Source organism: Misgurnus anguillicaudatus, chromosome 21, assembly GCF_027580225.2.
Source record: "Misgurnus anguillicaudatus chromosome 21, ASM2758022v2, whole genome shotgun sequence".
NCBI classification, from domain to species: domain Eukaryota; kingdom Metazoa; phylum Chordata; class Actinopteri; order Cypriniformes; family Cobitidae; genus Misgurnus; species Misgurnus anguillicaudatus.
The window spans coordinates 46,889,994-46,902,188 of NC_073357.2; the positions used below are offsets into that span (position 1 = coordinate 46,889,994).

Consider the following 12,195-nt stretch of genomic DNA (forward strand, 5'->3'; position numbering starts at 1 on the left):
ATTTTCAGGACTAAATGTCTTCTTTAGGCTTCATCTGTGTTTAGTGTGACTTCTCTGCATGGACACTAAACACATCTTGAGCGTTTTTGAGCAGAATAAAGTAAAAAAACTACTTTTTTTCAAAATTTGGATATAATTTTTTTTTGGTTTAAGAGATCCTGCAGTTTCCTGCTATTGCTCAGGTGGAAGGGGAGTTTACCCTAAAAACTTGACTCATCAGTTAACATTTTTATACAGTTTTTAATACTGTATACACATTTCCTGTATTTTCTGGATGTATTCTATTAAAGAGACTGAGAAACAATTTTTATGATCACTATTACATAAAAAACTAAAAATCTAATTCTGGCATGGTGGCCTAAGACTTTTGCACAGTACTATATATTGCATTTCTGTTAAGAAACAGCGGGTCAAAGCCAGTAATAAAATCTCAGTATGAATTTTATTCTCATCTCCTAATGCATGCACGGAGAGGCCTAGTTTTCCAAACTTAACATTGTCAAAAAGTTATGCGTCTTTGAAACAGCTTTTGGCTTTGAAATATTCCATTGTGTCCCTGTTCCGAGTGCGTCCCAAGTGTGTATAATTGCATCCTAGAGAAATCCTAGAGGAATAGTTTAGAAATTGTTTGCGTGAGACACCGCGTACAGTATGTTGTCGGGAATTGGGATTTATACTAAAGTCAGAAGCTCGGCTTAGGCGTAAAAGTGGTTTAATAATGCATATGTCTACTGGATCTACAACCTAATTCTGTTTTTGCTCTCTAGGGGCTAAAATGTAATGAAAAGGTAGATGAAGTTTTAGAGAAAAAGTTGTGCGGTGTACTTGTGAATTAGTTTGTGGAGAAAACATTGATAAGGAGAAAAATCAATGTCTAATCATCTTTAAATATTGTTTTAGTATCTAAACATTGAAAGTTGCATCAATGGCAGGATTCATTGTGATATACACTATGCAATTACACAGTTATCCTGTACTATATCTTTTAGGGGAGAGGGCCTGCAAAGGACTTAACAGGGCATAGATGGAAAAAGAGAGAGACAGTATATCATCTGTATTTAGAAGGTCAGCTGTTGATAATGATAAATGTGGATGCTGATATGAAACGACCCCTCTGCTACTGGGTTAAGATGTGATACAATACAGTACAGTGCTATCATAGATAACATGCTACATTCTAGATCAAACAGCCTACAGTATGATCTTATCTAGCAGGGGGTCCTGTCTATTAGCTATATATCTATGTGTGTGTCCGTCCGGAGGGAACAGTTTGGGATTCGTGCTGCCCCTTAGTGTCTCCACAGAGATATGGTGGTCATTTGTCACCTTGACAACCAGTCACCCAAGTTGCTCCCTCTTTGGTACATTTTCCGAGCTGGATGCGCTAAAGGACAATGTGAGGGATCTCATTTTATGCTTGTACTTGTATCGTTTTTTTTTGGCTCTCTTTGTCTTGGTGTTTTCTCCTTACCCTCTCGCAAACTCTAACCACAAAACCACAACACGCTTGTCATGATGATTCATTTCTGTTACAGCTTCACATCTCAAGACCTTGTCACCCATTGCCCCCTATGGAGAGATTTTCTTGTACAATTCAGCAGAAAACAAACCGGTGAGCGTTGGCAATAACCAGTTAGTGAAACTTTTCTATGTTGATAATATTGATGTATGTATCTACTTAAAGAGTTTCATAACGAGAATGGATTGTTTTTTAAAAACATTGTTTGGAAAATAGTCCAGCCTTTATTTGAGTATCATACAGAAGTGTCCAAAAGTGTGTTGTATTTCAACTGATTGTTTGTATTTGTTTTGGAGGATATGGACAAAGACATAATGTCCAATCAAGATAGAAAGGAGAACCTGGAGGAAAATAATTTGAGGTAATCAAGTTGTAAAAACTGTAATAGTCACACAGCATTAGAGTGATGTTTGTACAATCATTTTTTTATAATATCTATTTGCTGTCAAGTTTAAACGTTGCTTAATAAGCAAGCAATAGCCATCATTTCACTGTTTAAGTTAACTATATACCCAATATATAGTCCAGCTATGAGTAATCCACTTCTACACTCTTTTAACACATTGTTTTGTGATTTCCTATTTAACACATTATGTGTCATTTCGTGTTCATTTTGTGTTCAAATAAATGTAAGGGCACAAGATGTGTTAAAACATCACAAAGTGTGCGTTAAAAATAACACAGAGATGTGTTAAACACAACACATTAGATGTGTTGTCCTTAACCATACACTATGTGTTATTTTAACACGTTCATTTTAAGAGTGTAGCCAAAATAAACTTGAATTTGGTTACATGTTGTATGATATTTTATCATTTAAGCATAGTCAATAGTATACATAAAGGAATAGTCAATTTTCTTAAAAGAAAAATCCAGATAATTTACTCACCACCATGTCATCCAAAATGTTGATGTCTTTCTTTGTTCAGTCCAGAAGAAATTATGTTTTTTGAGGAAAACATTGCAGGATTTTTCTCATTTTAATGGACTTTAATGGATACCAACACAACACTTAACTCAACACGTAACAGTTTTTTTAACGGAGTTTCAAAGGACTATAAACGATCCCAAACGAGGCATAAGGGTCTTATCTAGCGAAACGATTGTCATTTTTGACAAGAAAAATAAAAAATATATACTTTTAAACCACAATTTCTCGTCTTCCTCTGGTCCTCCTGAAAGCGTCAGCGTGACCTCACGCAATACGTCATGACGTCAAGAGGTCACAGAGGACGAATGCGAAACTCCGCCCAAGTGTTTACAAGTGCGTTTTATATATGTAACACTTGACCTCTCTACGTCACTACGCATTTACGTCAGGTCACGCTGGACCGGACCTAGACGAAAAGTTGTGGTTTAAAAGTGCATATTTTTTATTTTTCTTGACAAAAATGACAATTGTTTCGCTAGATAAGACCCCTATGCCTTGTTTGGGATCGTTTATAGTCCTTTGAAACTCTGTTGAAAAAAACTGTTACGTGTTGAGTTAAGTGTTAAGTGTTGGTGTCCATTTAAGTCCATTAAAATGAGAAAAATCCTGCAATGTTTTCCTCAAAAAACATAATTTCTTCTCGACTGAACAAAGAAAGACATCAACATTTTCGATGACATGGTGGTGAGTAAATTATCTAGATTTTTCTTTTAAGAAAATTGACTATTCCTTTAAATGCAAAACTGCTTACTGGGAACCAGCGTCCATCAAACAGTAAATCTGGCCACAATTTTAAATAACTAAGAACCAAATTTTAAATTAAAGATGCATATGAGTATGCAAATGAGAATAATAATTAATATATAGAAATGATACAAAGATACCTGCCCAGTTATTATAAATGTTAATGCAGACACAAGCATGGGGTCAATGTGGAATCCTAAAGACTAAACCATGCAAATACTTAAAGCAGTTAAAGTGAAGTGTCTTTCTTGTCCTTTAATCTTTATTTTTTAGGAAAAAACAGACAAGGTCTAAAGAAAAACTGGACAACAACAACAAGCAAGAACTTTCCAAGCAACATTGTGTCGTTGATGATGATGATGATGATTACTCCACCGTTCAAGCATTTACGCTCGAGTCAGCTAATGAAAGCTCTTTCAAGGAACCTCCTAAGCTTCTCACCAACTCTGGACAATCAGCTGTAGCTCAGTTACAAACAGATGTGAATGACATATACAGTATTCCCCTGGAGGACTTTTCAGACCTAGCAACACACAATAAAGAAGTTTCCATTTCACCCTATGCCTGCTTTTATGGGGCTCCCAAGACGGCTAAAAAAACAGGCTGGCTGGACAAACTCTCTCCTCAAGGGTAAGGACGATGCATGCAATCAAATCACTCTAATGTCAAATTTCAATGCTGAGTAATGAGAATTCTGTTGTTATTGTTATCATACGCTGTTATTTTTTTAAAAGTGGAACACATAAAAAATAATTTGCAAAGAAAATTAAAATTCTCTCAAAATGTATCCACCCTCCCAGATGTGTGTGTACTGTATATATAGATGCATAAGCCACTTAACCAGTGGCTATCAACCCTTTTCACTTCAAGGCCCCCTTGTTGTCAATAACAATATGTGAAGCCCCCCCACTCACTCAATTTGTTCAATCGAACTTGGAATAACTACACAGATGTATATTCAACCCTGTATTACGAAATTATGTACCTATAGGCACGTATGGACCAGCGTGACAATGTCACGTTTTGCCGCGTTTGAGCATGAGCATGTCACGCTTTTCTGTTTGTGTGAATGTCACGTATTGGTTACTCAACTTTTTTGTCCTATTTTCAAACCATTGTCACTTCAGTTTAGGGTTAGATTTGATGCTTGCGTTAGTATGTCACTTTAAAAGTGCAATGTGTAATTTTTTGAAGGATCTCGAGACAGAAATGCAAAATAATATAAAAAACTATATTATCAGGGGTGTATAAAGACCTTTAGTAATGAACCGTTATGTGTTTATTACCTTAGAATGATACGTTTTTATCTACATACACCGAGAGTCCCCTTACCGGAAGTCGCCATTTTGTGCCGCCATGTTATTTTACAGAAGCTCTTAACGGACAAAGTTTTTTACTAAGTTGTCTCTGGCGATGACATGTTTGTCCGGTGGCGGCTACCGTAGCTTCTCTATGTGTTTCTAAAGCAAGAGGTGAGCAGTGGACTGAGCCTTTGGTGACATTTTGCAACCCCGCCACTAGATGCCGCTAAAATTTACACACTGCACCTTTAAGTATTGGTTTATAAAAAAAAGAGACAAGACTAATTCTTTTATATTTTCTAAACTTTGACCAATTGTCGCCTGACGTTGGGGTTAGAGTTGGGTTTGGGTAGGGATGTCATTTTATGTAAATCTAACCCTAAACTGAAGCGACAATGGTAAGAAATTAGGACAAAAAAGTTAAGTAACCAATATGTGACAGTGACATAAACAGAAAAGCGTGACATGCTCACGCTCAAACCCAGCACAAACGTGCCTATAGGTACAAAATTCCGTGATACTGGGTTGCTACTAAAATGGCTTATTTTAGTGCTTTTTTGTCTTATTTTAAGTCATCTTGAGGCCACCTTGGAAATCCGCTGAGGTCCCACTTTGCGCCCCGGCCCCGTGGTTGAGAAACACTGCTGTATACGCAAGGGTTGCAAAATTCTGGGAATTTTCAAGGCTGGAAACTTTCCATGGGAACTAACGTGAATATATGGGAATTAATGAGAATAAATTGGGAATTTGAAAAAAAAGCAGAGTTGCCTAGATGGTTTCAGCAGTAACAACACAAACAAGCGGCTTTCGTGGTCATCACGTAACTTCCGGTAAACTCCGCTTAGAATAAATAACAACAACGTCCTTTTAAAGTAGTTTATTTAAATAACAAGCAAAATAAACAACACGTAGATTACCTAGGAAACCAAGACATTTGTGTTATTTTCGACGAGGTATTTGTTTCAGAGTTCAGTTTAGCAACTAGTCAGACCAATAAACAAACAGAAACCGGAAGTTCGGACCAGAGTGACACGCAATCACGTGACCACACGTGTGTCCGATGAAACCGATGAAAATTTAAAGGCGGGGTGCATAATTTGAAAAACACTTGGGGAGTCAAAAAGGAGTCGGGCCGAGTACCCAAAACACACTTGTAGGCAATCAGCAGTAAGGGGCATGTCTACTAACCGACATCTTTGCATGCATTGAGTATGTGTGGGGCGGGCTTATCTATTGGGGTGATTTCAAATGTCAACGTTGGGTTTCAGAGATCATGCACCCCGCCTTTAAATGTAGTTTAAAAAATCTTGCAGCCTAATTTTGTTTAAAACAACCAAAATTTTGTTTAAAACAACCAATATTTTGTTTAAAATAACCAAGATTTAATGCAATTTCAGTTGAATTTCTATGTCACATGCATACAGAACACTGCTTACTGAAGGGCCATTGAGGCCACACCTCCTGCACCGAGGCCACACTTCTTGTATTCTTCCATAACATGCACAGAAAATTTCTAAAATTTTTAAAAACAAACTAATGTGAAAATGTCCTTCTTTGCATGTATTCACAGAAATTACATACCTTTGTTTAAAACTTTCTTGTGCTGTGTGTAAGCTAGTGTACAACAACATTGTACCATTGTAAAGACAAATACTGAGAAAACATTTAGGTGAGACAATTTAAAAAAAAGTTGTCTAAAAATGACCCTTCCCCCACACACACTCACTCCTCTGCCCTCCAAAGGCTAAGTGCAGTAACTACGCAAACACTGAAACCAAGAAAAATGCCCTTAAAGTTTTTCACACCTGCCAGTCAAACATGTTACTGCAATTTTGGCACACACGTTTCTCTGAAATGGGACACAATTGAACCAGGAGACTTTGTCACAAGACACATCAGATCTCACAAAGCACATTTCAATCCTTAACTCAATTTTTACCAAATGCATGGTTACTGCGCTTTGCCTTTTGAAAAAAAAATCCTCCATATATCACTTAGGCTTTTTACGGATATCAATCCGATCTTCTCCTGCGCCAGTGTTGGGTGTAACTAGTTACTAAGTAATTAGTTACTGTAATTAAATTACTTTTCCCTTGAAAAAGTAATGTAAGGGATTACTCTTATTTTTCTTGTAATCTAATTACAGTTACTTCTGATGTAATTAAATACTGTGTATGGACTCTAAAACAATTATGTATACTATAATACAATAGTGGATTTAACATGGTTTTAGTTTACAATTCTCACTATTAACTGGTTGATTATTGGCATTAATATTAATGAGATGCTGGCTGTTTATTAATACTTAATAGCACATATTAATGCCTGATTCTGCAAAACCTTATTCTACTTCCTTAACCCTCCCCATTTCTACCAATACTTAAAATTAACAACTTCTTTAGTATTAATAAACAGTAGTTGGAGTATATTGAGTCAAAAGTAGTTAATAGTTAGTTAATAGAGAGAATTGGACACTAAAGTGGGACCAGAATAATTGATATACTTTTATATATTATTTCTTCGAGCCATTTCAAGCCTATACTTGTATCATGTAATAAATAGGATTTAGAAAGTAATTAGTAATACGCAATTAAATACTTTTTGGAGAGAGTAATTTGTAAAGTAATCTAAATACATGATTGAAGATGTAATTAGTAACTAGTAATTAATTACTTTTTTTGAGTAACTTACCCAACACTGTCCTGCGCAAAATGCAAATACGCTATTCATTATTCTGCCTTAAAAACTTAAAATGACGCTTTATGCAACAAAAAGCAGCACTTACTTTATATTGCACTGCATTTTGGGCTGGGGTCTTTAGTCATTAGTCTTGCTTGGCATAAGCTGGAGTGCGGCAGGTGAGACGGCAAGATGATTTACAGGTCCGTGATGGGGAAAAGTGCTTCACAAAATGCTCTCTCAAAGTTTTATTTCTTTGTTTAATATAATCAAGTTTGTCATTGGCCTATTTTATTGGTTCTAGAAAGCTTTTTTACACACTGTCGTCGCTCCATAAAGCAATGAGCATGTCATGTTTGTTTGTTTGTCTCTTTCCCGGCTAACTTGCGAGTTATGTGCTTACGTAATACATTTTTGTAATACGAGATAGTATGTTAAAAGCATTTCAGTTCATATTCATGACATCTCAAAATTACACCGATAGGGACACATGTGTTTTTAAGATTATCTTAAATACTAAAAAATATTTTTTGGTATATTATGTACAAAACTAGCACTCTGGCGCTAGCACTTTTAGCTGATTGAATCTGATTAGTCCATTAGCATCACGCTAAAAAATAAACAAAGAGTTTCCATATTTTTCCTATTTAAAACTCGACTCTTCTGTAGTTACATTGTGTACTAAGACTGACAGAAAATTAAAAGCTGCAATTTTCTAGGCAGATATGACTATGAACTATACTCTCAAACTGGCGTAATTGGTTACTTTCAATGGCAGGGGACTATTTTCGGGCAGTGCGTAATATCACTACGCCTGCTGCAGCAATGTTACATCAGCAAAGTCCTTGATTATTACGCCAGAATGAATTTAAATAAGAAAAATATCGAAACTCTTCAGTTATTTTTTAGCTTGATGCTAATGCTCTAATCAGATTCATTGGATTATGCTAAGCTATGCTTAAAGTGCTAGCGCCAGACCTGGAGATCAGCTGAATGGATTTAAAAATGGTAAGAATCAAATGTTTAACCCTAGGGGAGCTGGAAAATTAGCATATTTTCAAAAAAGTGGAATGTCCCTTTAAAGGAATAGTTCACCCAAAAATAAAAATTCTGTCATCACCTTCTCACTCTCATGTTGCAACAAACCTGAAGATATTTTGAGGAATGTTTGTAACCAAACCTTTAATGAGCCCCATTCACTTCCATAGTAGGGAAAAGAATACTATGGAAGTCAATGGGGCTCATTAACGATTTGTTTACAAAACATTAGGTAAAATTAAACTGTTAGCAAAAACTTGAGAATTGGGCGGGGCCGAGGGGTCACTGTCGCAAATACCCCCTCCCCTGACAGATGTAATCTCACTCCAAACTTTTGGTAAAACTTGAGAGCCCTGCGTCATTTTTAAAATTTGTATTACCTTGCATGCATGTCTTAGCCTGGCTCCGCCCTCCTACGTGCTTCCGCTTAATTTTCATTTAGCTTCAGTACAACGTCTGGGACTGCTGTGTAGAGTTTCGTTTTCTCCGGCAAAAATCTGCAGGTCCAATCAGCGAACAGAGGGGAGTGGCTAAGAACGATGACATTGAGGTCGTGCGCCAGGACGAGTGACATACGTCACGACTAAACGTTAGCGATTGGTTGTGGCAGATTCAGAGTGACTCTGGGCAGATCCAATAGTTTTAAACTTAAACAGAGGACCCTCCTTAACGGAAGTAACGCTTTGCAATGGAGCGTGGCCAGACTCTCTGTACAAATGAAATGAACGTACGAGAGTCTGGTTGGACCAGGCTATGCATGTCTGCTTATGGCGAAACAATATGTTTATTTATGTTTGTATATGATATAGTTTATATAGCCTACATTTCCATAAATTTCCCAATTTTTTTTTTTATAAATCCTCGTAAATTCCCGTTAAGTTTCCAATTTAGAATATTTTCAAAATTCCCCAGATTAAGTTCCCATGGAAAGTTTCCAGAAATTTACCCCTTTGCAACTCTAAACGCCACCTGGTCCAGAAAGTGATTTATGATTTTGACTGAATACTTTTGCTTCAAATGTGCTTATTCCAAGCCTCGTGCCATTCAGAAATACTGCTTTGTTATCAGAACCAGTTTAATGCCACACCGATTATTAGGCAACCCTTTTTTGCCAATTACTGATTGTGGTTCTTCTGTCGAAACGTCAAAATCTCATTTATGCCTGTATTACTAGAATTATTAGAAGTTTTAGCGTTTACTTGAAGTTTTCTGATATCGTTTTGGATCTTAAAAGATGTGGTCTTTAACTGTTATTGTATGGAAAAGAGCTATGTAGAGATTCTTTAAAGATATTAACATAATATCAATAAAAATATGAACATAAAGGTGAATAAATACTTTTGGATAAGCATTGCTTAAAGGAATAGTCTACTCATTTTCAATATTAAAATATGTTGTTGCCTTGGCTGGGAGTTGTTGATGCATCCCTCTGTCATCTGTGTGCGTGCACGTGGGCGCTGGAGCGCGCTGCGCCGCTTCGATGGCGTTTGGCTTGGCCCCATTCATTCAATGGTGCCATTTAGGGATGGAGTTGGAGGTGGCCAGACACATCAACGTTTTTCCTATTTAAGACGAGTAGTTATACGAGCAAGTTTGGTGGTACAAAATAAAACGTAGCGCTTTTCTAAGCGGATTTAAAAGAGGAACTATATTTTATGGCGTAATAGCACTTTTGGGAGTACTTCGACTCGCCTGAAAAGTCCGCTCCCCTTCTCCCTCTCATAATGGGAGAGGGAGGGTGTTACTGCGCGAAGTACTCCCAAAAGTGCTATTACGCCATACAATATAGTTCCTCTTTTAAATCCGCTTAGAAAAGCGCTACGTTTTATTTTGTACCACCAAACTTGCTCGTATAACTACTCGTCTTAAATAGGAAAAACGTTGATGTGTTTGGTCACTAGGGTTGCCGCGGTGACGTAATTTTCCCACTGGTTAATCAGCGCGTCACAAACCCGGTGATACCGGTGTCACCGTGTGGGAGGGGCTTATAAATGCGCATGCAGACGTGCACATTTTACTTTCACTTTTGAATTACGCAACTGTTTAAATGCAGTGCTTGCGTACGCTGCGTTAAATTGCGTATGAATTTGCATGCAATGCGAGTGCAACAGCTGGTTAAGTGCTTGAGTCAGTGTGCGCAGGTAATTCTCAAAGAACCAGCCAGTCCCAAGCAGAGCAACCGGCTACTTCTCCATAAAGCGCTGCTTGAATGATGTGTTTATTATTTTTCTTGATGATAAACACAACAACAAAACGATCTCGCTCATATTAAACATCATATATGTATATTATAAAAAAACGAAGCACGCGGCTTCTGCCTTCGTCTGGTCAGTCAGCTCGCCTCGCAAACTCTGACAGGAATAAATGAAATCTGACACCTGCGGCTGCTCTGTGACGTGACGTGCGTTCCGCTCCGCTTAATTCAGCCACCAGACAAATTCTGTTGGCTCTCTCTACCGAAACTACATGTTTAAATTACACCAAAATATCAAAGCGACGGTGAAAGGCGGTGTCGCGGTGGGCAAGTGATCTAACCGGTGAGAGGCTGAAGCACCGGTTATCACCGTTTCACCGACTATCGCGGCAAGCCTATTGGTCACTTCTAACTTTATCTCTAAATGGTACCATTGAATGAATGGGGCTAAGCTAAATGCTATCGAAGCGTCACAGCGCGCTCCAGCGCTTACGTGCACGCGCACAGATGATGGAGGGATGTATCGACAATTCTTAGTTAAGGTAATAACATATTCTAATATTGAAAATGAGTAAACTATTCCTTTAACTTTTTGAATTAAGAAAAAAATCCAATGTAATTCCAACAGCACACATTTCAAATCGACATTGATTGCTATTTACTCCCTGTTTCTTTATTCTGGAAGCAGGCATGTGTTTTCTCCGGCCACATGACCTTATATATTATGACTCCAGCTTGATTTTAAATTACTTTGTTTTTTCTAATTTAAAATAATCAAATTATGCTGGGTTATCACCTTGACATCATGTTTTAAAGTCAATTAACGCCAATCACAGTGGACTGTAATTGCAAAGTGACCTAATTCTACATATTACCTTTCTCAAATCAATCACAAATAGGTCTTAATAAACTGAACCATAGATCATCACATTAGTCTAAAAGATAACAACAGTACTGCGTGTTCCCTTTTTCATTTCTGTGTGTTGTATAGAAGCATCCGGTTGCTTGTTGAGTCCTTCTCTTTTGTGAAAAGCATGGGTATGGATCTGAGATCAGTATACTGTTTCACACCTTTAGATGGCTGTACTAGTTGTCTTAATAATAAACCAACCATTTAAATTCTGTGGTTAAAACAACCTTCCTGTTCTATTTTTTTTCATTTCCTCTTTGTGTTTAATAGCTGTCAGTTGCCACAGTGGTGTTGATTTGGTGGCTAGAAAGATTTCTGTTTTAAACCCTCAACAAAAGTCATTTTAAACAAATAATATAAAATAATTTAAAACGAATCACATTTTAATTTCTCAATATGATACTGATGTCATTTTCTATTTATAGGAACTGCGTATTTCAAAGAAGATGGGTGAAGCTTGAAGGAGGAAATCTCACTTACTACAACAGCGATAAGGTGATGCACCCACGCGTGCTAATTTTCACAAAGACTTTGACGGTCATCTTTCTGTTTGAGAGAGGGACGAAATCAGTATAGATGCTTGGTGACAGTTAGTTCAGCATGTATGTTTGAAGTATATAAAAGCCTCCAAACAGCTGCAAATCCTTCATGTAATTTTCACTCCGTGGTGAAATATAAAATGTCCACAGCTGTCGACATTCACTCAACTCTTTTTGCTGATATATCATTATCACAGTTTGACAGAAACAGCGCTGGGTGCCGGAACAATGTGATATCATCAGTGTTGAAGGGAGAGGGTATAGAGGACACCCTACAGTGGTGAAAGTGACGGCATTGGGTGCATGTGAAAATCATGCTCTTGTTTCTTCTTGTAGTCCT

The 12,195-nt window shown here is 37.3% G+C and overlaps 1 protein-coding gene across 2 annotated transcripts in view; it reads left to right on the forward strand.

Moving 5' to 3' along the window:
• The window catches only part of arap2 (ArfGAP with RhoGAP domain, ankyrin repeat and PH domain 2), a 109,835-nt gene that overhangs the window by 9,027 nt on the left and 88,613 nt on the right, over positions 1-12,195 (forward strand). For both annotated transcript variants that reach the window (XM_055211108.2, XM_055211119.2), the window contains exons 4-7: positions 1,536-1,612; positions 1,816-1,880; positions 3,468-3,824; positions 11,742-11,811. In XM_055211108.2, coding sequence (XP_055067083.2) covers positions 1,536-1,612; positions 1,816-1,880; positions 3,468-3,824; positions 11,742-11,811 — 569 coding nt within the window. The remainder of the gene's footprint in view (positions 1-1,535; positions 1,613-1,815; positions 1,881-3,467; positions 3,825-11,741; positions 11,812-12,195) is intronic.